The sequence below is a fragment of the Panthera tigris genome, chromosome D1 (genome assembly GCF_018350195.1).
Source record: "Panthera tigris isolate Pti1 chromosome D1, P.tigris_Pti1_mat1.1, whole genome shotgun sequence".
NCBI classification, from domain to species: Eukaryota; Metazoa; Chordata; class Mammalia; order Carnivora; family Felidae; genus Panthera; species Panthera tigris.
In genome coordinates this window covers 67,835,687-67,858,307 of record NC_056669.1, presented here as the reverse complement: position 1 = coordinate 67,858,307, position 22,621 = coordinate 67,835,687, and the positions used below count along the sequence as shown (strand labels likewise).

Here is a 22,621-nt window from a genome sequence, read left to right as displayed (position 1 = left end):
CCTCTTCTGCTTCCCGGCCAGCTATGTGACCTGGGGCAAGCCACTGGCCTCCTTGTAGCCACTTCCTCATTTAAAAAATGGAGAGAGTAGTACCTACCTCCTAGTACTGCAGTGTGAATTCAGTGAGGTTAATATGTTTATCATGCTTTTGGCACAGTGTAGATATCTAGTAATTGCCTCAAAAATTGTTAGTAAATTTGGTTCTGGGATTTCTACTAGAAAAAACTGTCAAGACGAGCATATGATGATATCTGTTTTATCATGTGGTTGGACCGTAACAGGAAGAGCATCTAAATGGATCAGAAACTCCCACCACCCCCCGCAAGCTTCGATATAAACTCTCATGGCAAAGCAATAGGATTGTTTTTGGTGAGCTTCATTTCTTCTAATACTTATTAATCTTTTGTCCTTTACAAGTTACTCATGAACATACTTCTGAAATATTTCTAAGACTCCAGTCTTCATATCCTAGTAAAGAGCAACAACTTCACTCAAGTTCCTCTCTCTCTTACAATATAGACAGTGCAGTATAACAAGAGCTGCCATCCCACCTTAGGCCCGTGGTTCCTCTAGAGCCATAAGGCTCTCTCTAGGGCAGGCTCTGGTTTTCTGTAAAATTTACATCAGAAGTCAAGGGTGAGGGGCACCCTGTCTGGCTCAGTTGGTTAAGTGTCCCACTCTTGACTCCAGCTCCGGTCACACAATCTCATGGTTCATGGATTGGAGCCCCGTGTCAGCCTCTGGGCCGGCGATGCAGAGCCTGCTTGGGATTTTCTCTCTCTCTCTCTCTCTCTCCCCCCCTCCCTCCCTCCCTCCCTCTCGGCCCCTCCCCCAAGTGTATGCTCTCTCTCAAAAAAAAAGAAAAAAAAAAAAAAAGTCAAGGATGAGACCCTCAAACATGACTGGTTTATGTTCCCAGGTTGACCCAACTTTTGGGTTGATGAATTTTTGAGCGGACTTTTTCAAATAAATTAATGTCCATTTACTGTTTTTCCGGTTATAAGATTCAGATTCACTATAGAAAATGTGACCATAAAGTATGAGATAGAATATAAACACGGTGATGAACTTTTTTGTTATATATAACTTTTCAGGCAGCATTTAATTCCTTTAAAATGTCCATTTCTAAAATTTAAGGAATACTCCTAAGTAACCCAGCTTTTGGCAAATAAGCCTCTATTTATACTATCCAGCAGGTACAACATTTCTTGAGAGAAGGGTATAATGAAAAAATTACTTGATTAGAAATCAGAAGCCAATGACTAGATTTCAGTTGTTGCCTAATAAATGGCTATTGGTAAGTCATCCAATGTCTCTGGGCCTCGGTTTTCTCACAGGATCATTACACCAGTCTCACTGATTGCTGTTATGACAAATGTAGTAAATTCTAAGTCATTACTCAAACAATAAGCTATTACCACAATTTTGGTTTCTAACTCACAGTAATGTATCACAGGAAGATACAAATGTTTGTTGTTATTGATACAGTCCAATATGGTGATTAAGACCAAGTGGTTCTGTAGTGAAATGGGCTGGCCTGAATGAATTCTTGGCTCCTCCTTGTACCTTACATTTGTGACTGTGGCTTGACTTCTCTGTACCTCAATTACCTCTATTATAAAATGCAGACAGTTGTGCTTATACCTTGGGGTCAGTATATGCCAAATGTGTACTACAGCCCTGGCAAAAATTGTTGGCTTAACTGACTGGCTGTAATTATAATTTTAGAGATTACCATCATACCATTTTCCCTATTCACCTCTTCAAACTGAAGAGTTTGGTCTCTTCACAGAGCAACCTCAAAATATCTTTAGGGTTTCTTTCTTTTATGTATTTCTTAAATGAAGTGATAACCAAAATTGTACAAAGAAATTATCAGTGCAAATGCACTCTCATTTTTATTACCTTGATCTCCCTATTTATCCCTGAGTGCCTGCAGCCTACAATAGGTCACAGTGGAACAGTATTTTCAGAGAAAGGTCCATACTCCCCGAAACAATTCCTGGATTATAACAGATAGCTTAAAGACCATCACTTTAAGTGTATTTCAGTTGCTACCCATATTGTCTATACTGTACATAAAATGTCACTCTTCAGATATCAAATTCTTTGTTTATGTGTTACACCCTGGCATTTCATCACTCTGAAGAACCGTATTATTATTCATCATCCATGTTACCCAGGTACCAACTTTCAGGTCTCTGAGGAGCTGTGATGAAACAGTCTTAGTACAGACTCCTGAAGCACGTGGCTGCTGGCTCTCAACCCTACTCATCTACCTCTAAGCCCGTTTCCACTTTTTCTGTTCAAACAAGCCTTCTGCACGGCTTCTGAAAACCAAAATAAATTGTAGTAAACGGGTTCTCTTGATCATCATGTTTACTATTTCAACGAATGCTAGTAAACTAGTCCACTATGAATTTCCAAAAAGGTGGAAGGAGACTCCTCAGTCTACAATTCTAAGTATTCCTATTAAATTCTTAACGTTTAGACTCATGCAGTCAACTCTCCAGCACATCACTATAAAACAAACCACTTAAGAGAAATTTCTAACCTCTTTGTAAAGAGGAGCTGTTTTTAATTTTCTAATGCTCTTGAAGGGTTGAGGATGGTAAGAAAGGGTAGCTACTGGCTATTTTTCCTTTACTCTGACGTGAGGAAAGTAAGAGACAGTGGGTAGCAGTTATGAGGTGGAGAAATGTGGGCCAGGCTTACAATCAGATCACAGGAGCTGGACTGACCAGCAGTGTGACCTACTGGCTGTGTGACCCCCGGCAAATTATTTAAGTCAGTTTGAGCCAGTTTCTTCATCAGCAAAAACTGTCTAATGGCATCAATTTCACACAGCTGTTGAGAAATAAGTGAGATGATGTGAATTAATGAGCCTTATGAAGTAAAAGTGCCACAGGGAGTTAAAGCATTATTATAGAGTCTCTGATTCCGTTGTGGCTCACTAACCCACATTTTCCCACTTGAGTTTCTGCAAGGTATCTATATGGATGTCACATGGTTCCAGTGTTACTGGGAACTAATTAGTTAAAAAGACAAATTTATGCATTTTTATTACTGATTTCATAATTTCTACCACTTCCTTTTAAGAGACTAAATTTTGAGACTATAAGCATCGCAGCAATTAACTTTCATGCTGGTTGTGGGCCTTCTCCCACCAGATGAAACATGAGGCTGCGTCTTTGTCATCTCCACTTCTAACATCTACGTAGGGCCTGGCATCTTGAATGGATTCAGGAAATATTAATTGGGGGGGGGGGAGGTGGATGAACAGATGGATAGAGTGGGACTCCCTTTCCACTGTCAGAAAGGTAACAGCAAATGCATTCAATTCAAAGACTTATATTCTAGTAGTGGTTCCACTCCTTACTAGCTACACATGTACTTTTGGGCAAGTCATCCATCCACTATGAGCTTCAGTTTTCTTATCAGTCAAACGAGGATATCAATATTTGCTTTACTAATTTCAGAGAAGCTTCAAGTGAGAACAAGTGTTTTGAAAACTAAAATTAAGAATATAAGGGGTAATAAAATACAAAGTATTTGTTTTTTTGAGCTATTTCTCTTTTATACTTGAAGAAAACTTTTGTACATTCTTTGGCTGTTTTCATCTGATGTTTTATAAGTCATTTTATTGTTTTCATGTAGGTGTGTTTTTGCTGTTGCTGCTTATCCCAAATACCTGAACTGACAGATCTCTTCAACGTTTTTGTGATTATACACTTGAGGATTTCTAGTTTATACTCTGCTTGGAGCTTACTTCAAAGTATCAACTTTAAAAAAGCCCCTTTCCTTTTTCTGACTTTCCCAGTTAACCATGGACTATTTAGGGGGTGGGGAGGGGGTTATTTGCATTGAGGGATAAAGAGAAGAGAGGGGATGCACAAATAAAAACTTTTCCTCAGCAATGAATACCAAATTTTATCTTTTTGGTATATTATTTACTTTTTAAACTATTTCTTAGTTTTTAACTTAGGGCTTTTATCATAATTCTTTCCTTTAAAACAATTCTTCATTCTTTACTTTAAAACAATTCTTAATTCCTTTTCTTTTTCACTTATCTTCCCCAGAGCTGTGACATCACTGCTGTCACAGGTCTGATGTGCTGCGGAGGTCCAAAGACAGTTGTTACTACAACTGCCCCGAAAATGAAAGCAAAGGCAACAGAGAACACTCTTATAATCCAGGAAGTTACGGGTGATCCTAGAACAAAGTACTGAACTCTTAGCTGGTTCCTTTCTTAACTAAAAATTTAAATAAACTGAGAAACCAATTGGTGCTGTTTCAAGGAGTTTTCTTTCTAAGTACATACATTTATGTCCTTCCCCAGAACCTTCGTCTGCAGCATAGGGTTCTGCTTTGAAATACATGTACTGTATTTCTCCCCTGCTCTTGCCACTCTCATCGTATTCACTATCCGTTCCAGAGTCTTCTTCTGCTGTGTCCCATGTCTCTTTTTTCCCTTCATTTGCTTTAGTTCTTCTACTACTCGTGATGCTATGAGAGTCAAGTCCATTAGCCAAAGGAATCTGAGCATTATCAGCATTGCACAAAGTGTCACTGCTGTGACTGGAGCTAAGAATGTCACTGTCCACTGAACTTGTACTCCTGTCATTATTCACATCTGAGTCTGATCGTTCTTCAGATTGAAAATTTTCGGGATCAGAAGTCTGAATGTGCTGTTCAAGTTCCCTATTGTCCACTGACGCTGAAGAGTCCCTCTCATTGAGAGGTGATTCTATGTTTTCAAAGTCACTTGTCTCAGTACTTTTGCTGCTGTCTCCATTATCTCCATCTTGCTGCTGTTGTAGTGACAAGCTTTTGAGTTTTTCAGTGCTTTCTTCGAGAATAGCTTCCACAGACTTGAGGCTCCCCACAGGTCCTTTGACTCTATCACAGTCATCATCCACGTTACCACCAGAATCACCCCCAGCTTTCTGGCACGCTGTCCTTTTGGAATAAGAGCCTGGGGACTGTTCAGGTAACAAAACAAATAATCTGATCGTATTTGCATGACGATCCAGGAGTTTCCACAAATGAGAGTCTGTAAAGGCCATCTGGTAATCCAAAGTCTCAGAACTTTCAACAAATACCTAAATAGTAAGTAAGAGAGTTACATTACATCATTAATTTTAGTGACATTCATTCTCACTCATATCACCTCAACACAAGACAAAATGTTGTAAAATTTGGGATGATGACATCTCTAAAGGAAATGTGTACAGTTTTTGGAGACTAAATACAATAAATATTATGTTCATATGTCTTTGTAATTAGCCATAAAACTGTGCTAAGATAGATGAGACACACACATGCGCACATGCACACACTGATACCTTGTTTACTGGGTTTTCTATTTTCAGAAAGTTTTTGTATTCCACATCTTGCTCATTAGAAAAACAAGCGTAGCATGAACATGGATAGAGGAACATGTATAAAGGCATTTTGGGAATGTAATACCAAAATCCAGATTATAGAAAAAAAATCTAATGGACAAATGACTTGATTCTAGAGCAAATAAATGACAAGGAAATAAATACACATGGGGGATCTGTAGGTTAAAATAGACTTGAGAGGTATATCATGGACTTTATTTGGATCCTACCTGAACAAATAAATCCTGTCAGAAAAAAATTTTACAAGATAATAAGGGAAGCTTGACTAGACATTTGTTGATATTAATTCTGTTAATTTTCTAGATGTAATAATATAATTATAGTTATGTTTTTAAAGAGTTCTCACCTTTTAGAGATAGACATTCAGATTATTTATAGATGAAATGGTATTTCATCTGGGGATGTTTTTCAAATAATCTGGGGGAAGTACTGGTTAAATACAGATAACCAGTGTCCAATCAATGTTACAGATTAGGATCATTAGCTAACCATTTAAAGAAAAAAATAAAGTGAGATCCCTCCTACTTTTCACCCTAAAATGGTATTAGGGCGGATTTTAATGATACACACATAAGCACCACACAAAAGTATCCAAAGAAAACAGAGGTGAATAAAAATTACACCTTAGGAATAATAAGACAACACTAAAAAAGGTTAAATGAGATAAAAGACTAGACTGCACTAAGATGAATGAGAACGGAAAAGGCAATAAATAAAACATGGCAAACAGGGAAAATTTTGGATTCAATTGATCCAGAGTAAACTGATGGTGTTATGAATAAACACAGAGGAAAAATCATTTATCAATGATAGAACACATCAAGAGATGAAACAAACAGATCAATGTGAACTTTCTCTTTTCTATCTGAGATAAATAAGTAGGCAAAGGGTGAACCCCTTTGGGTGAACCCAAATGACAATCTTCTCTAGAGTAGGCATGTCTTTGACTTTCCCCATCAAGTAGTGCTTTATGGGAGAAGCTCAAGAACGAGTGTAACATAATTTACAGAATTCAGAGGACAAGATTGTTGTGGACAGAAATGGTCAGTAAGGCTTCACCAAAGAGGCAGGACTAATCTGCGCCTTGAAAAAAAATGTAGGGAGAGGGGGAAGAATACTGCAGGCAGGCAGAGGTAGCTCATGAACAAGACCTAGAGGAGAACCGGCAGACGGATGGAGTAGGACAGAAAGAAGCCTGATCTGACCTGATTACAAAGGAAGGTAATTGCCGAGACGCTGGGAGAACTTACGAGGTAAATTACAGACACATAGTGGATGGCTCTAGAGGCCAGCCTTATAATATGAAACTTAATTTACTATTACCAGCAGAGACAATAGTAATGAAGAAATAAAAGACATACCTTGTTACTTCTAAAAAACCCTTCAGCTTTCAGGGTCTTACTGGGCACAGTGAGGAGGCGCAGATCATTGTGGCAGCGCTCTAGCACTATCCGCATGGTTTCAGCAGGTAAATGGATGGCCTGCAATGGAAGCAAGTCAGTAAAAAGGACTCGCAAGGATAATTCTGCTGGACTTGGAAATGTGGATGAAGACACACTGCTGAGTTCTTAGAAACAGAAAGAAAATTAAAAGAAAATAATCTTAGTGGAGGTTTATAAATTTTTAAAGACTCTATGGGAAAAATTTTAGTCCTATCCATTAATTATGCTGTAAATTAGGTGAACAAAGTATCACTTATGAATGGATGCTCTGAAACTATTTTAAAGGTAATGATTTTTCACTAAAAATTCTATTCCTCTGGCACTTGCAAAGTAAATGAGGGGATGTGGTTCCAAAGAAACTGAATAACTGACACTTTGAGAACAGATGTCAAACCAGTAACTGTTTAACTCCTGAACTTTTGATGAGTTCTTTTGTATTCTGCGAATAGTTAATACTTCTACTAAATCATTTTTCTTCTGTGTAAAATGAGATTAAATTAATAGGTAAAGTTTCAAGTTACTCTAAAAGTACATGTCCTTAATCTGAGGTATCATTTTGGGAATTTCACAAGAAATGAGCAGACAAAAAAATTTACATTTAAAAAAACATGATGTGTTTTCAATACAACTAATGATAACTAATTCTTTGGCGGTCTAGTTAGACTTTATCTGCTGCCTTTCTTGGCAAAATACTTTGTGACTGCCTTTATTCTCTACAGATATATTCTCCCCCAATAAAATTATTAACTTCTTCAGGAAGGCAATGTCATATGTTTCTTTTGTATTCTACCTCAATGCTCATACTCTAGATTAAACTGTAATAAGGAGCAAGTACACTTATATAGGCTTTCTAAGAGCAATTTAATTGTAAAATCTATCTCCAAAACATGATTTATCTCCTCAAATTATCTATTACTTTGGCAGAAGAATCAGAGGTCATTGTTGTTTTTTCAACGCAATAATAATTAAAACCCAACTTTTATATAATAACTTAACAATTTTTCTCCACAAACAGAGCATTTATTTGTTCCATTAACATTCACAACAACCCTGTTAAAATAGGCATTAAAAAAAAAAACCTAGATGAGATCAAAGATAATACTGCCATAGAGGAACGACTAGAAAGTAGATCAACTTCTTGCTTGCTATTACTGAACAATTTCCACTACAGCAAGTCATCTAAGCCTGGGGCTTAAGAATCCTGAAAAATTTCACCTGTGTTTGTGTGCTCAGTGTTCTACAGAGTACAGTATAATCATTTCTCTAGAGTGGACTAGCTTGGCCCAAGGAAATTTGAATGTTTTCATCATATTTTTCCAGCTCACAAATTCTGAATGAATCTATGTTCTTTATCACTAACTCACCGAATATGGCCAGCATTTAATTCACCACCTTCCCTGTCAAATCTGCTCCCCTACCCTACTCTTCCATTTTGATTACTAGATCACTACTTTGTGGCTACCCAAGTTCAAAACTCCTCAAAGCATCTGTGCTCCTTCTTGCCTTACTCCAACCAATCCCAAGTCCTGCAGATTCTACGCATATAGTCATTCTTACAATCTACCCCTTCTCTCCTTTCTGGTCCAATGCCTTCACTTGCACTATTTCCACAGCCTCCTCATCCACTTTACGGACTCCCCCTCTATCCAGGAACTTACCATTCTACAGCAGAACTCTCATCATACCACTGCTGAACTTAGGAAAACAAACAAATAACATACTTCCCATTGCCCACATCAAATAGAGCCCATGCTTTTGTGTTTACTATTTAAAAACTCTCCATGAAATAAACTAACTTCTATTTCTAGGCCTGCACTATACAGAGGTTGAGCCAAACACATATGCCATCACTGTGTGCGCTTGCCTCACACTTCCTGACCTCCATACTTTGGTCACTTGGTGTCTTCCACTTGAAGTGTGTTTCTCTTCTAACTGTACTTGCCTCCTGCTAGTAAGTACTAGTTCCCACACTCATAACTATCACACAATGCTTTGTACAGAACAAGCACTCAAAAATATTCACTGACCAATTTTAAACCTTACCTTTGAAATAAGCTGTTTGAACTCTGTGACCGTTTGATTTAAGTAAGCACGAACAGTGACAGGAGCAGCTACAGATTCGGCCTTGAGATCAACAACATGAACTTTCACCATCACTTCTGAAAAACACAAAACATTTGAAAAATACAAAAACATAAATGGATGTTATTTTTAAAAGTCTATTTCACATGAGCACTGCATTCCTAATATATTTCCAATAGATGGCAAGGTAATATTTTCCTAACTATTAAGATAGTAGACATAACAATGTTACACATGTATATAATACATAATAAACTTCTCCTTGCAATGTATTACATTACAAACATCTACAAAGAAATGGAAATGAGGCTAATAAAAAAGTTCTCCTAGATCTCTTTAAAACAATGAAACAGTCACAGGGAGGGGAACAAAACATAAAAGACTCTTAAATATGGAGAACAAACAGAGGGCTACTGGAGGGGTTGTGGGAGGGGGATGGGCTAAATGAGAAAGGGGCATTAAGGAATCTACTCCTGAAATCATTGTTGCACTATATGGATTAACTAATTTGGATGTAAATTAAAAAAAAAACAAAAAACAAAAAACAATGACAACAGTCAAAATATGATTTTTGAAAAATTCATGGTTTGTTTCCTTGTAAAACATAACATAAATTTATCAACCACATTAAAAATGCATATCCAGGTACTCCTGGGTGGCTCAGTCAGTTAAAGCACTGACTCTTGATCTCAGCTCAGGTCATGATCTCACAGTTAATGAGTTCAAACCCTGCATTGGGTTCTGTGCTAATGGTGCGGGGATTCTGTCTCTCCTTCTCTCTGCCCCTCCCCGACTTGTGCACTCATGCTCTCTCTCTCTCAGAATAAATAAATAAACTTAAAATAAAATACATATCCAAAGTTGCAAAATACAGACCTAAACCACAACATTAAATTACTAGAGAATGCAGAACAAATTCTAAAGGGGACCCAGCAACCCTATTTGCTTTTGATCAACCTTCATTATACCACTCAAGACCTCGTTCATAATCAAAGACTTCTCCTCCTCCAAATAATATTCTCTACATTCTACAGAAGAGTCTACAGAAAATTGCTTTGGTTTACATGGTTTGTTTTTTTCACTTAAATTTTTCATATTACAACTTAATCCTATCTTCTCTTCTGTTTTCAGATTATATATAACTAAACTTTTAGTTACTAGAAAAGCAAATCATCTTCAAACACTTAGTTATTCTCTGGCTTAAATGTTTTAATTTCCTTTATGAAGTGTATATAAATGGTCAGGTTTTTCCCTAGATTTCTAATCTAAATCTGATAAAATATTCTGCTAAAGTCATTATTAATGAATAAATAAAACGCTATCTGCAAGTTTTACAATCCACACTCACACGTATAGTTCTCTTTTTCTTTTTTTTTTTTAAGTTTGTTTATTTTTGAGAGAGAGCGTGAGCAGAGAAGGGGCAGAGAGAGAGGGAAACACAGAATCAGAAGCAGGGTCCAGGCTCTGAGCTGTCAGCACAGGGCCCAATGTGGGCTTGAACCCATGAACCGCAAGATCATGACCTGAGCTGAAGTCAGACGCTGAGCCACCCAGATGTCCCTAAAGTTCTCTTTTTAAAAAGTGGTTTTATTGCTGACTCATGTTACACTTTAATCATCATTTTGCTATCTAGACCAAAAATAATCTGCAAGGAAATGCTCCAAAGGAACTCTCTACAAACAGAACAGAGTCTGACTGATGGAGCCCTTAAGAGTATCATACTTAATCTACTTTGAAAAGAGGAGCCTTAATTAAAAAAAAAACAAAGAGAGGTTTATAGCATCTGCAAAGAAATAGAATTTGAGAGTAGAAGGCTTTTTACTTTTGCTTTTTTGAGAGAGCCAAAGAGAGCATGGAAGCACATGCACAAGTGGGGGAGGGGCAGAGAGAGGGAAAGAGAATCCCAAGCAGGCTTTACTATCAGTGTGGAGCCTGATGAGGGGCTCAAACTCATGAACCATGAGATTATGGCCTGAGCTGAAATTAAGAGTAGGACGCTTACCCGATTGAGCCACCTAGGCAGGCGCCCCCAGAAGAAGGTTTTTGTGAGTTCAATTTTTAGGAATAAAAGTAGAGAACATAAGTCTGAATTGTAACAACCAATAGAAGGGATTCAGGGTTATGCAATAATAGTGAGAATTCTCTAAAGTTACTTAAACATTTTTATTTTCCCCTATTTGTTACAGTTTACATAGTGATTACTAGAAAACTTTGGTCATGTAACTGTCTTTAGGGACTACTCTGGGTAAAGCTAGGAGTGTGGTATTTTGCTTTCCACATCAGTCTCAAACAAACAAAAAAAACCCTCAAGATATTGAGGACTGTGACAGATTTAATGAAGACAAAAAAAAAAGAATGAAGTTCCTGGGACCTGCAAAAATGGAGAAGATGGAGAAAAATAAAAAGTGTTGGCAGCAATGGGTTATGAAACCACTTCATCAAGGAAACCCTGAAAAATAAGATTCTACTTCTGAGAGTTGATGAGACTGTACTGTTTTTGGACTTTTTTTTCTGTATAAATAGAGAGAAGGGGGGAAGAGAAGTGTTTTCAGCACTGAAAAAGAAAAATCCCACTGAAGGCTGCAAGCTAATTTTTTAAAATTTTGTATATAGCTCTTTGAAAGTAATCTAGAAGTTAATTCTAAGCTTGTTGCTACTTCCTAACCTATCAAAATTATTCTGCATTTTAAGAACATAAAAAAATTTAAAATTAAACTCATTTCTATTAAAAAACCTTCTCATGAAAATTTTAAGTCCAGTACAACCGTAAAATTCTTTACCTCCAGGTTTGTAAGACTGGAAAACTTGGTCAGGTTTTCTCGTCTCCAACAGTAGATCAAACATGTATGTTGACTTTACTCCTCCTAGTAGAAGTCCCATTGGGGTATCTTCCTCTCCTTCATACGATCGTTCAAGGTAATCATGAAACTCATCATATTTAACAAGGCGACAGCAATCCATGGGTATGACCTCTTCTAAATCCATCATCTAAAAGAAAACAAGGCCAGGCCGGGGGGGGGGGGGGGGTGGCGGATGGAGACAGACACACACACACACATATATAGATATAGATATATGCACACACACACATACACACACATATATACACACATACACACACACAGTTTAGTCTGATGTGTAATTCCACCACCAATAGGTCCTAGCAAACAATAAAATTCATATATTTATGATTTGCATCAAAGTTCAAAGACATCAAAGTTAAAGGCATAACTTCAATGCTATTTTTAATTATTTCATTATCCCCTAAATAATGCAACTTATGCACTAACATATTTTTAAAACATTCCTAGTTTTAAAAAAAGTTAACATTCTAAACTTCAGATGAACTCAAAATCAATGTATTATAATCCCTTGCTCTATAATCACTACTCTGGAACCCAGGGGAGAACAACCAAGAGAATATGCAGCTTCTGTTGCATTAATCCGATCTGGAGAAGAACTGGTGATGACATGTTTGGGTTTAACCATCTTTCTAAGCGCAGGGGATAGCACGCCTCGCAGAGCCACCAGAGAGGCCACAGCTTCCGTGTCTCCCATGCGCCACCTTGCAGCTCCCCTTCCATATGAGCCTCCAGCATATCTACAGCTCAGGGCATGGAATTTCTGTCATAAAATCTCCCTCTGGCCCATGTTACTGGTAGATGGCATACTCTGGATGCAACATCTCTTAAGTGAAAAATGAACTGCCTGGAGACAGAAAGGATTACTTCAAAGTATTTCATACTTATTTAAGGTTTGTGATTAGGACCTTCAAGAAAAACAGTAAGCTTTGGTGTGTGTCCCCACCGACCTCTATTCCCCTCACTCCTCCCAAAGATGGAGTTCTCTTTCTGGGACATAAGACTGACTTATTTCTCTCTTCTGTTTGTTTGACTCTTTGTATTTATGAACTTTTACTTCTGACTTTTAAGACAATCTTTGTCTTCCTGCATTAAAAACTGCTGGAATATAAACTATTGTTACTGCTATTACAGACTGTAAAATTGTGTAAAAACTGTTAAGATGTTTTCTCTATTTTAGTTTCATTTGGTTTCACTACTGTTTTGCAAAGATGATGCTTACAGTCCACTGTGTTTAAAGGATTTTTACTTTTAATGAGGTAAATCCGGAGCTATCTATCAATTTTACTGTTTGTTCATTCATTTGCTCATCCACATACCCACCCAAATTTTCCTTTTCCTGCACACCAGGAAAAAGTACTGGAAATGCAATTATGAGCAAAACCAGAACACTGTAATGTAGCATGCAATTTTTTCTCTAACTAATGACTTTAATTTCAGTTCAATGATGCTCATATTTACATGGAAAGGGCAAAAATTTGTCAAGTATTACAGACAACATTTGGAATAATCTGGTTAAAGAATGCTTCCGTTTCTATTTGCCTTTCAAAACCCACTAATAACTTTACATTATTCTTAGAATAAATTGCAACCTACTATTTGTATAAAGTCTCTAATTTGATTTTAAGCTACTCTCTTCTCATTCAAGACAATCTAAATACAATGTCCCTTTTAACAGTTTTTTGATCACGGCGGCCACGACCTCATCTCAGTTTTCACACATGTTGTTACCTCTACTAAAATATTCTCCCCAACTTTTTGCATAGCTGCCTGCTTCTCATGGATAACATCTCAGGAGAAATAATCTCAATATATTACTGACTTACTTTACAGCATCTAAACAATAAAATATTTGCAAATTGTGGGAGGGTCTCAATGCATACCTGTTAAATGAATGAAAAAGAATAAATGTTTTTGTTTCTAATTCTAATTCTTGTTCTACAAAACTGAACTGGCTTTCAGGGTGAGAAATTTCTCCAACTCAATTGGGTATGTTCCAAAGAAGATGTATAAGCTACACCCACTGAGAGAGAGATGATGTAAATAGACTATCAAGTTTACTGCAAGTGCTGATATTACTACTGACCATAATAAAAATTTTGGAAAAGAGATTACTATTGTTATCTAAGATATCAATAATTAAATGTCAACAGTGCAATTAAACATACCTTATAAGCCATTTCTACTGCTTCCTTTAATGTCTTATCCTTATGAACCTCCAATTTATTTTCCATCATTACTTGTTTCACAGGATGCAAACAGAATAATTTTATCTAGAAAATGTAAAATAGTGTCATCATCTCAGCAAGTCATCGAGTCAAAATGTAATTCTTCTGCAGACAGTATTTTTTTCCTAATAGTCAAAATATTACAATTAAAAAAATGTATAACTGAAATCATTCTCTTCCGTGTCTATTTTTCTCAACAACAAATATAGTGACTATATTTCATCTTATAAGAATTCAAAAACATTAATTTTAACAACTGCATGTTTCTTTATAAGCATGTATCATAATTTAAGTAATCATTCTCTTACTGACATACTTTCAGGTTGTTTCAAGTTTTTCCCTTGTTTGGAAAATACTGTGATCAATGTCCTTGCTGCCAAAATTTTTATAGCATCTGTGGTTATCTCATTAAGAGATATTTTCTTAAGAGAATTCTATTAAAAAACATGAATTTGCTTAAGGCTCTTAATGAATTCTACTCAATTTCTATGCGATAAGGTTTTTACCAGCTTATTAGTCTTATAGCAGAATGTGACAATGCTCACGTCACTGTAACCTTACCAGCACTGAGTATTATCACTACATGTTAATGTTTATTAATGCATAAAAATCAGATCTTACTTCAGTAATATAGTTGGTTGTACTGCTTAATGAAATGATAGTATAACTGCCTACAGAATCAGCCCAATGAATGTTACGAGAATTGCAGTTAAGCAAACTTCAATAGTGCATTTTAATTAAAAGTAAACTTATGAAATCTAACCTTGCATGTATTGCGCTCAATTTCTCGTTGCCTTTTTTCTTGTTCTTCCAATTCTCTCTCCCTCTGCACCAAGTTTTTGATATGTTCTGGATATTCATCTACTTCTAGAAACTCTATTGTAATAAAAACAGGGCAAGACATAGTCACTGGAAATTGAGCTTCCTTTACATAAATTTGCTCTATTATGTTCCCACAGTACATATTTCTATGATAGCTCTCATCAAAACAGATCTCAATTACATTAATCTCTTAACTTAGAACATCAGCTTCTTCCAGACAAGAGTGAAGAGGTAGTTGATAATGGCACATGGTTATTAGGTCTCATACGTTTTAAAAAACCACACATTTAATCCATAGTATCTCTTGGCTCCAGGACAACTCTGGCATGCAGATTAAGACTCTTAGAATGAAAAAGTCTCTCTGAAACTTTGAAATAAAATCATTTCTGATTTTATTATCGCCATCAAATTGTGTGACCTTGGGTAAGTTTACTTCTCTAGACCTTGGTTTCTTAAACTTATTAATACATCTACCCCATAGAGTACTTACCTGGGATATAATAAAATGTAGTAAGTGTTATTGTTGCTGCTGCTACTACAAATGCTATTTGTTATTATTCACTAATACACTCATCTTTCCTTTGTTCTCAAAACAATCTTTTAGCTACTTTCTATTCACAGAATTTTATATGTAACTCAAAGCATTAAAAGTGCCAATATGAGAATATGACACTATTTAATAACGCCAATGATTATCAGGCTTTAAATAGGGAGAACAATTTTTATATATATATATATATATATATATATATATATACACACACACACATATTTATATATCTACACATATATATTTATATATATATACACACACACACATATATATTTATATATCTACACATATATATTTATATATATATATATATACACACACACATATATATTTATATATCTACATATATATATATATATTACATATGTAATCAAATCCCTATGGAACGTAAAAATCGATTATAGAAATAAACTCTCATTGTAAAAATATTCCATATCATACATAGAGCACCCTCTGGTGTTTCAGCACAAAACTACATTTTTGGGGAGTAAAGGAAAGCTGAGTTATTGCCCTAATGGAAATATCTGGAGTGGTGGGTGACACAGAGAACATAGGAAATAAAATCCTGGCTCTGCCTCCAGGTAGCTATGGTCTTGGACACGTTAACCTTTGGGGTATCATTCTTTTATCTGTAAAGTTAGAATGATTACTCTCCTCTGAAATCTCTGTTCTGAAATGACTTATTATAATTTCCTTTTTTCCCCATTAATTCTACCGTAAAATTTTTTTTTCAATATATGAAGTTTATTGTCAAATTGGTTTCCATACAATACCCAGTGCTCATCCCAAAAGGTGCCCTCCTCAATACCCATCACCCACCCTCCCCTCCCTCCCACCCCCCATCAACCCTCAGTTTGTTCTCAGTTTTTAAGAGTCTCTTGTGCTTTGGCTCTCTCCCATTCTAACCTCCTTTTTTTTTTTCCCTTCCCCTCCCCCATGGGTTTCTGTTAAGTTTCTCAGGATCCACATAAGAGTGAAAGCATATGGTATCTGTCAAAAATATGGAACGCTTCACGAATTTGCATGTCATCCTTGCGCAGGGGCCATGCTAATCTTCTCTGTATCGTTCCAATTTTAGTATATGTGCTGCCGAAGCGAGCACCTACAGTAAATTATTAAACAGCCACTATATGACAGACTCTGCACTCTGGATTATCATTAGTGAAAAGATAAATTAAGTCCTAAGCCTTATACCACAATCTAATGAGGATTTTCAAAAATATAAACAAAACGTAAACTACCTAAAATAAACTTTACAGTATGGTAGTTTCTGAACAAAGGAAATACAGAAATCAAGGTCAGTGATTATAGTAATTATGAAAAAAATACAGGTCAACATATCACCTGTGTATATATCCACATGTACACACAAACACATCTAGTTATTTGCAATACTGATTCAGAGTCAGCATTAAGAAAAAAGGGGAACTGCAATTTTTTAAAGTAATAATAAAAGACAAACCCACATACTTTGTATACAGGATTATTTTGAGGACTCTCAACACAATTAAAACGTAATAGGGGCGCCTGGGTGGCTCAGTCGGTTAAGCATCCGACTTCGGCTCAGGTCACGATCTCACAGTTCGTGAGTTCGAGCCCCGCGTCGGGCTCTGTGCTGACAGCTCAGAGCCTGGAGCCTGCTTCACATTCTGTGTCTCCCTCTCTCTCTGCCCCTTCCCTGCTCATGCTGTGTCTCTCTCTGTCTCAAAAATAAATAAACATTAAAAAAAAATTTTTTTTTAAAAACGTAATAAAGGATGCATACTAGACTCATAAGACTTTATTTGCTTTTTAAGCAAATAAACAAAGATATTTAACTTTAGCTCTCAGGAACTTTGTAGAGTGGTAAGTCAGAAGTTGACTTTTTTAAGGGTCCCCATTCAAAGCATTTTGATAATAAAATACTCCAAAGGCTTATACCAAAAAAAGCAGTCACAGCAAAATATGAGTTATTAGTATGTACTAGTAGATATGATGCTAAATGCTAAAAAATGTTTAATTTTTCATTATAATCCTATAAAATACTATGATTATCCCCATTTTACAGACGTGGAAAATAAGATTTAGAAAAGCTAAATAACTTGCTCTAGGCCACCTAGATGGCGAGTCAGGGCTGCTACACAGATCTGGGATTTATCATCACTGAGCACTATCTAACTGAAAATAAATACCCCACTTTTTAAATGTAGAGTAAGTTTTATCTCTTAGTGTATTAAAAAATAGTTCAACTTTTTCCAAGTGTTTTCACCACTTGGTATTATCTCATAACAATCTTTATAATTAATTTTTCTAGGCACAAAAAAACAATCATTTAAAAGTAGTTATCTGGGTTTGCCAAACTTACAAAAGAAATTAGTACAGATTAAAATCAAATAACTACATGCTAACATACTTGCATTTCGTGCTGGATCCTTCAGTCTATATATCAGCATATAAGCATTTGTGGAGCTAGTAGAAATATAAAAAAGATTAATGTCAACAAAAAGTAGATTGTAAAGATTCCATTTCCCAGCATCAAATATTTTGTTTTAATAGTTTTTCTTTGTTTCAAACAATTAGAAAACCATGTTAAGTGTTCGATGATAGGTTCAAACTTAAAACATTCTAGGAAAAAAAAAAGGAGAATCTACTTTGCTTTTCCTGACAGGTTTATGAGAAGATTCCACATCTCCTCTTGGTTACACAGTTAAGTCTTCAAAAAACCTGTGTCCTAGAACCACTACTACAGTTAAGTCAGGAGTCAGCCAATTTTTTTCTTGGCCATATTGAAGTTATTTTAACTCTGTTGTTAAAGGGAAAAGATCAACACACAATACTTCAACAAAGGAGTATAGTGACATTCCAATAAAACTTTATTTCCAAAAACTAGAGGCAGGCAGGGTTTGGTCTGTGGGTTATAGTTTGCTGACCCCTGGGTTAAATTTTTTTAATGGCAAAAAATGCTGAAGAGCTATAATTAACTCTAATTTATAAACAGTACAAATTAGGAAGTTATTTACCTTGCAAAAGCACTTGAGTAATATCCTCGGCTTCCTGAAGATCCACCATGTGTTTTCTTAATGTCCTCTTGTGTTATCTAAAAAGTTGTTACACTGTTTACCTTCTTCTAAAATCTATAACATCATTACCTTTATGTCAACAAGTAAGCCAATTTTAATCTCAGAGTTAAAATGTACCATACAACTACCAATTCACAAAATTTGATCAGAATCACTGGCTGCTACCAGCCAATTAGTTCTAGTGCTCAACAGGTAGCCCACATGAAGGCTCAAGATTAAAAAAAAAAAAAAAAAAAAAAAAAAAAAAAAAAAGGGAGTCGGCCTCTGGAAACACTTAGCAAGACCCAAACAAAACAAAACAGAACAGAACAAAATAAGTAACAATGATAAACTAGAAAATTTACTCAAAGCAAAAACAAAAGAATGACTTGGCATGTGTCTTAAAATGCTTCACTGGACAAACTAAGTCTCCCATTTTTAATAAATCCCTACTGTTGATTAGAAACAGCTCTACTCCTGTCTTTCAGAATAATCTTTAAAAACCCCTCCTTGGGGTGCCTGAGTGGCTCAGGAGGTGAAGCATCTGACTCTTGATTTCAGCTCAGGTCATGATATCACGGTTCGTGAGATCGAGCCCCATGTTAGGCTCTGCACTGACAGTGCCTGGGATTCCCTCTCTCTGCCCCTCTGGCTAGCATGTGCACACATATGCTCTCTCTCTCTCTCTCTCTTAAAATAAATAAATTAAAAATAAAAAACCCTCCTTACCCTGCTGACATGTTGATCATTGAAGCTGTACCACTGTTCATCACTGAATGACTTTATACAAGCATAATAATGACCACCAGCAGCACTCCCTGAATGAACCATAACGGAGAAGAGCTCATAGATCAAGGAATTCTAAGAGGAAAAAACAAAAGTACCTCAGAGAAGAAAAAGAATTTCCCTTATTTGTGTATTTCCTATTCTCTATTAGTACAGAGTAAAATAATATGTTAGCTGTCCTAGATATTTATTGTAGGCACAATTCCCTCTAAGATAATTAAAATGGTAAAGTCATCACATAATTTTATACATCAGAGTTCCATTCAGTGCATTCCTTCACGTTTTAATTATGTTATAACCTCTGTAACTATGCATATCTGAAATATGTTCTTTTGTAAAAATAAAATAATAATCTGAAATTTTAGAAGCAGGTTCTAATTAGAAGACTATTCTGGTATGCACAGTCAAGATCAAGAAATCCCAAATAATGTTTTTATTCAAACAAGATTATTCCATTTCCTTTGCAAAAGAGCTGAGCAATAAAATGATTTGGAACATCTTCTAATGTATTTATGTAATATCTGTGATACAGTGATCTGCTGATTTGACATTTCTCAAGTATGCAAAGATGGTTCAATGCCAGAAGATCAATCTATTGTAATACAGGCTAAATTAGAAAAATCATGTGATCCTAGATATCAACTAACTCAGAAAAAGCATTTCATGAAATCCAAAACTCATTCATGATAAAAATGCTTAAGAAACTAGGATGAGGGAAACCTCCTCAGCTTAATGAAGCACACCCACAAAAACCCTATAACCAACATCATACTTAAAACTGAACACTTTCCTCCTGAGTTGAGAATAAGGCAAGAATGCCCTATCTCACCACTCCTATTCAACACTGTAAGAAATCCTACTTACAGCAGTAAGACAAGGGGGGAAAAAAAGACAGATGTAACTGTTTATGTAGAAAAACAGGCAGAGAATTAGATTTAGACTTTGAGCCACAGTTTGCCAACCCTTGCTTGAATGCAGTGTTCTTTACACTAAGTTATAACATATCTGCTACATTATTCATTACATAGCAACTCATGATCATCTATCTGCCCTGAAATAGATAATTTTAAAAGGTAAATGATGATGGTGGTTGGAATAATGCAAGAGAAATTCTATTCTTAAATACTGCCTTAAAAACCCTGTATAAATGACTCTGCAAGACTTGAGCTACTGCAGTCTTTAGGTTATTGATTCATAATTTATACATGCTCAAGACATCTGACCTATAATTCTCCCCTCAATAAAGCAGATTATGTGAATATGAAAGAAATGGTTTGATAACATTTTAAAAATCACTGATACCATGACATAAAAGATTCTATAACAGAGATTATCAAATCTTGTAGTTGTCAAATTATAATCCATGGAACTGTATCTTTTTTTTAAGTGCCTTAAGGGCTGTGATAGGGAGGCAAGAGAGGCTGAAGCCTTTGGCTTTCTCCTACCTCAGAAAGATCAGTTCTATTATTAACTATTTCATAAGGAGTTCCAGAGCCAGAATCTTAAAATGAATGGATGTAGCCAAATAACTTTCATTTTGCTATATGAGAAAACTCTTATATAAAGATTTAGAGGCGTGGTGTAACTTTTAAGGCAGAAGTGATCTCCTTTTCCATATCACCCCCCAGCTACAGATCAGCCTCCAAAAATTCATGCTCTTGCCTGTAAGCAGTTTTTTCCTAAAGTTTAATTATGATCACATATGTACATTAAAAAAAAACAAAACAGCTTTAAAAGTCTTACTTTTCAAAAATTACTTCTCCTAAGGAGAATTTATTGGTCACAACAGTTAGAGAATTATATAACAGCTCAGAGATTATTTTATTATCTCAACTAAAACCCACAAACTATAAAAGGTACCTTTTCAAGTCCAGGTTTTGAAATTTTTTCAGTTCCACTATTACTTTCAAGGCAGATCCCTTCATCAACACCATCATCATTCGAAAAATCATTGCTCATCTGATCGCTGTGACAACTGCCTTCATTTTCTGCCCCACTGTCAGTGCAACTTTCGGTCTGAGGGGATTTCTTAATAAAACATAATTATCTTACAATTACAAGTGAAATAAAAACATATACTCAGTAAAGCCTTTTCTCTACATGCTAACTTTTTCACATAACTTCAGATGTTACTAATAAAAATATCTATTTTAAGCAAATTTATCTTATCTTAGAGAGTGAGTCCTTAAATAAAATTAAACCAAAAAAAGTGTACTTTAGGGCCCAAATGTCCATCGACTGATTAATGGGTAAAGATGTGAGATATACACATATAAAAATGTGATACATATATATCATATGATGTATACATATATCATATGTATCATACATATATGTATATATCATATATGTGGTGATACACACACACACACACACACACACACACACACACACACACACACTGGAATATTACTCAGCCATCAAAAAGAATGAAATCTAGGGGTGCCTGGGTGGCTCTTAGTCGGTTAAGTGTCTGAGAGTTGATGTGAGGGAGGTGGTTGGGGGATGGGCTGAATGGGTGATGGGTATTAAGGAGAGCACTTGTTATGATGAGCATTGGGTGTTATATGTAAGTGATGAATCACTAAATTTTAAGAAAAGTGTATTTTAAAAACATTTCTATTAATGTCCTTAAAATTCAAATACAATGAATCAGTGATTCAGAATTCTAATTAAACCCCATTTATGTTTATAGTTGCAAAGTAATAACGTAAATTACCATTTCTTTCACCAAAATCTGTAAAAGCTGTGAACCTAAATGCCAAAATGAGCTTTTGTTCTCAAATCCCAAAAGAATATCATCTCTTTTCTTGAACAAAAGGTTCAATTTTATTTATCTTTGTGCTAGGCATTAGACACCATTAGAAAGAAAAACAACACTGAATCTATCCTCAAGAATCTTACATTCTAGCATATAGGAGGAGGGAGAAATGTAACAACAAAAATCACACTTTTTCATGCTTTTATGATTTTTAAATCCTTTTCATGCAAATTTAATTTGAAGGAATCTACTTCTTAGAAATCCCCAAACAACTCCTTGGCCCCTTTTCCTTAAATATTTTATATACATATCTAAAAATGTTTCTGTTTAAATAGTTTGAGAATTCTTCTATAAGATGTAGCCTCTTGATATGTTATACAGGAGTTCCTAAATTAACCAGGCAATACATAATAATAAGCACCAACTTTTTGTCAAGAACTTTGCTGTGGGAACTGCATCTAACATACAGTCTTCATCCCTCGAGAAAGTAAAGTTTAAGTGAAAACCAACTCTAGAACTCTGCACTGAGTCTGGAGATCATTCCTGACGCTCCTTTAGGCCAGAACATCTCTTCTCCCAAGATATGGACCTGGAACTTCCTAAAAGTTCCTGTCAAACTAGATCTAGGTTTTCTTTATTTGTA

At 35.7% G+C, this 22,621-nt stretch overlaps 1 protein-coding gene and 1 non-coding gene across 3 annotated transcripts in view; both read right to left on the bottom strand.

Annotated features, from left to right (window-relative positions):
• Window positions 1-22,621, bottom strand: part of USP47 (ubiquitin specific peptidase 47) — a 105,771-nt gene that overhangs the window by 10,599 nt on the left and 72,551 nt on the right. For both annotated transcript variants that reach the window (XM_015537931.2, XM_042959483.1), the window contains 10 exons: window positions 21,078-21,245; window positions 19,161-19,292; window positions 18,393-18,469; window positions 17,786-17,841; window positions 14,782-14,894; window positions 13,959-14,063; window positions 11,710-11,917; window positions 8,891-9,006; window positions 6,767-6,886; window positions 4,322-5,102 (listed from right to left, as the gene is read on the bottom strand). In XM_015537931.2, coding sequence (XP_015393417.2) covers window positions 4,322-5,102; window positions 6,767-6,886; window positions 8,891-9,006; window positions 11,710-11,917; window positions 13,959-14,063; window positions 14,782-14,894; window positions 17,786-17,841; window positions 18,393-18,469; window positions 19,161-19,292; window positions 21,078-21,245 — 1,876 coding nt within the window. The remainder of the gene's footprint in view (window positions 1-4,321; window positions 5,103-6,766; window positions 6,887-8,890; window positions 9,007-11,709; window positions 11,918-13,958; window positions 14,064-14,781; window positions 14,895-17,785; window positions 17,842-18,392; window positions 18,470-19,160; window positions 19,293-21,077; window positions 21,246-22,621) is intronic.
• Window positions 16,389-16,495, bottom strand: LOC122231654. Its single transcript, XR_006208898.1, has one exon. It is a non-coding gene; the product is annotated as a U6 spliceosomal RNA (small nuclear RNA).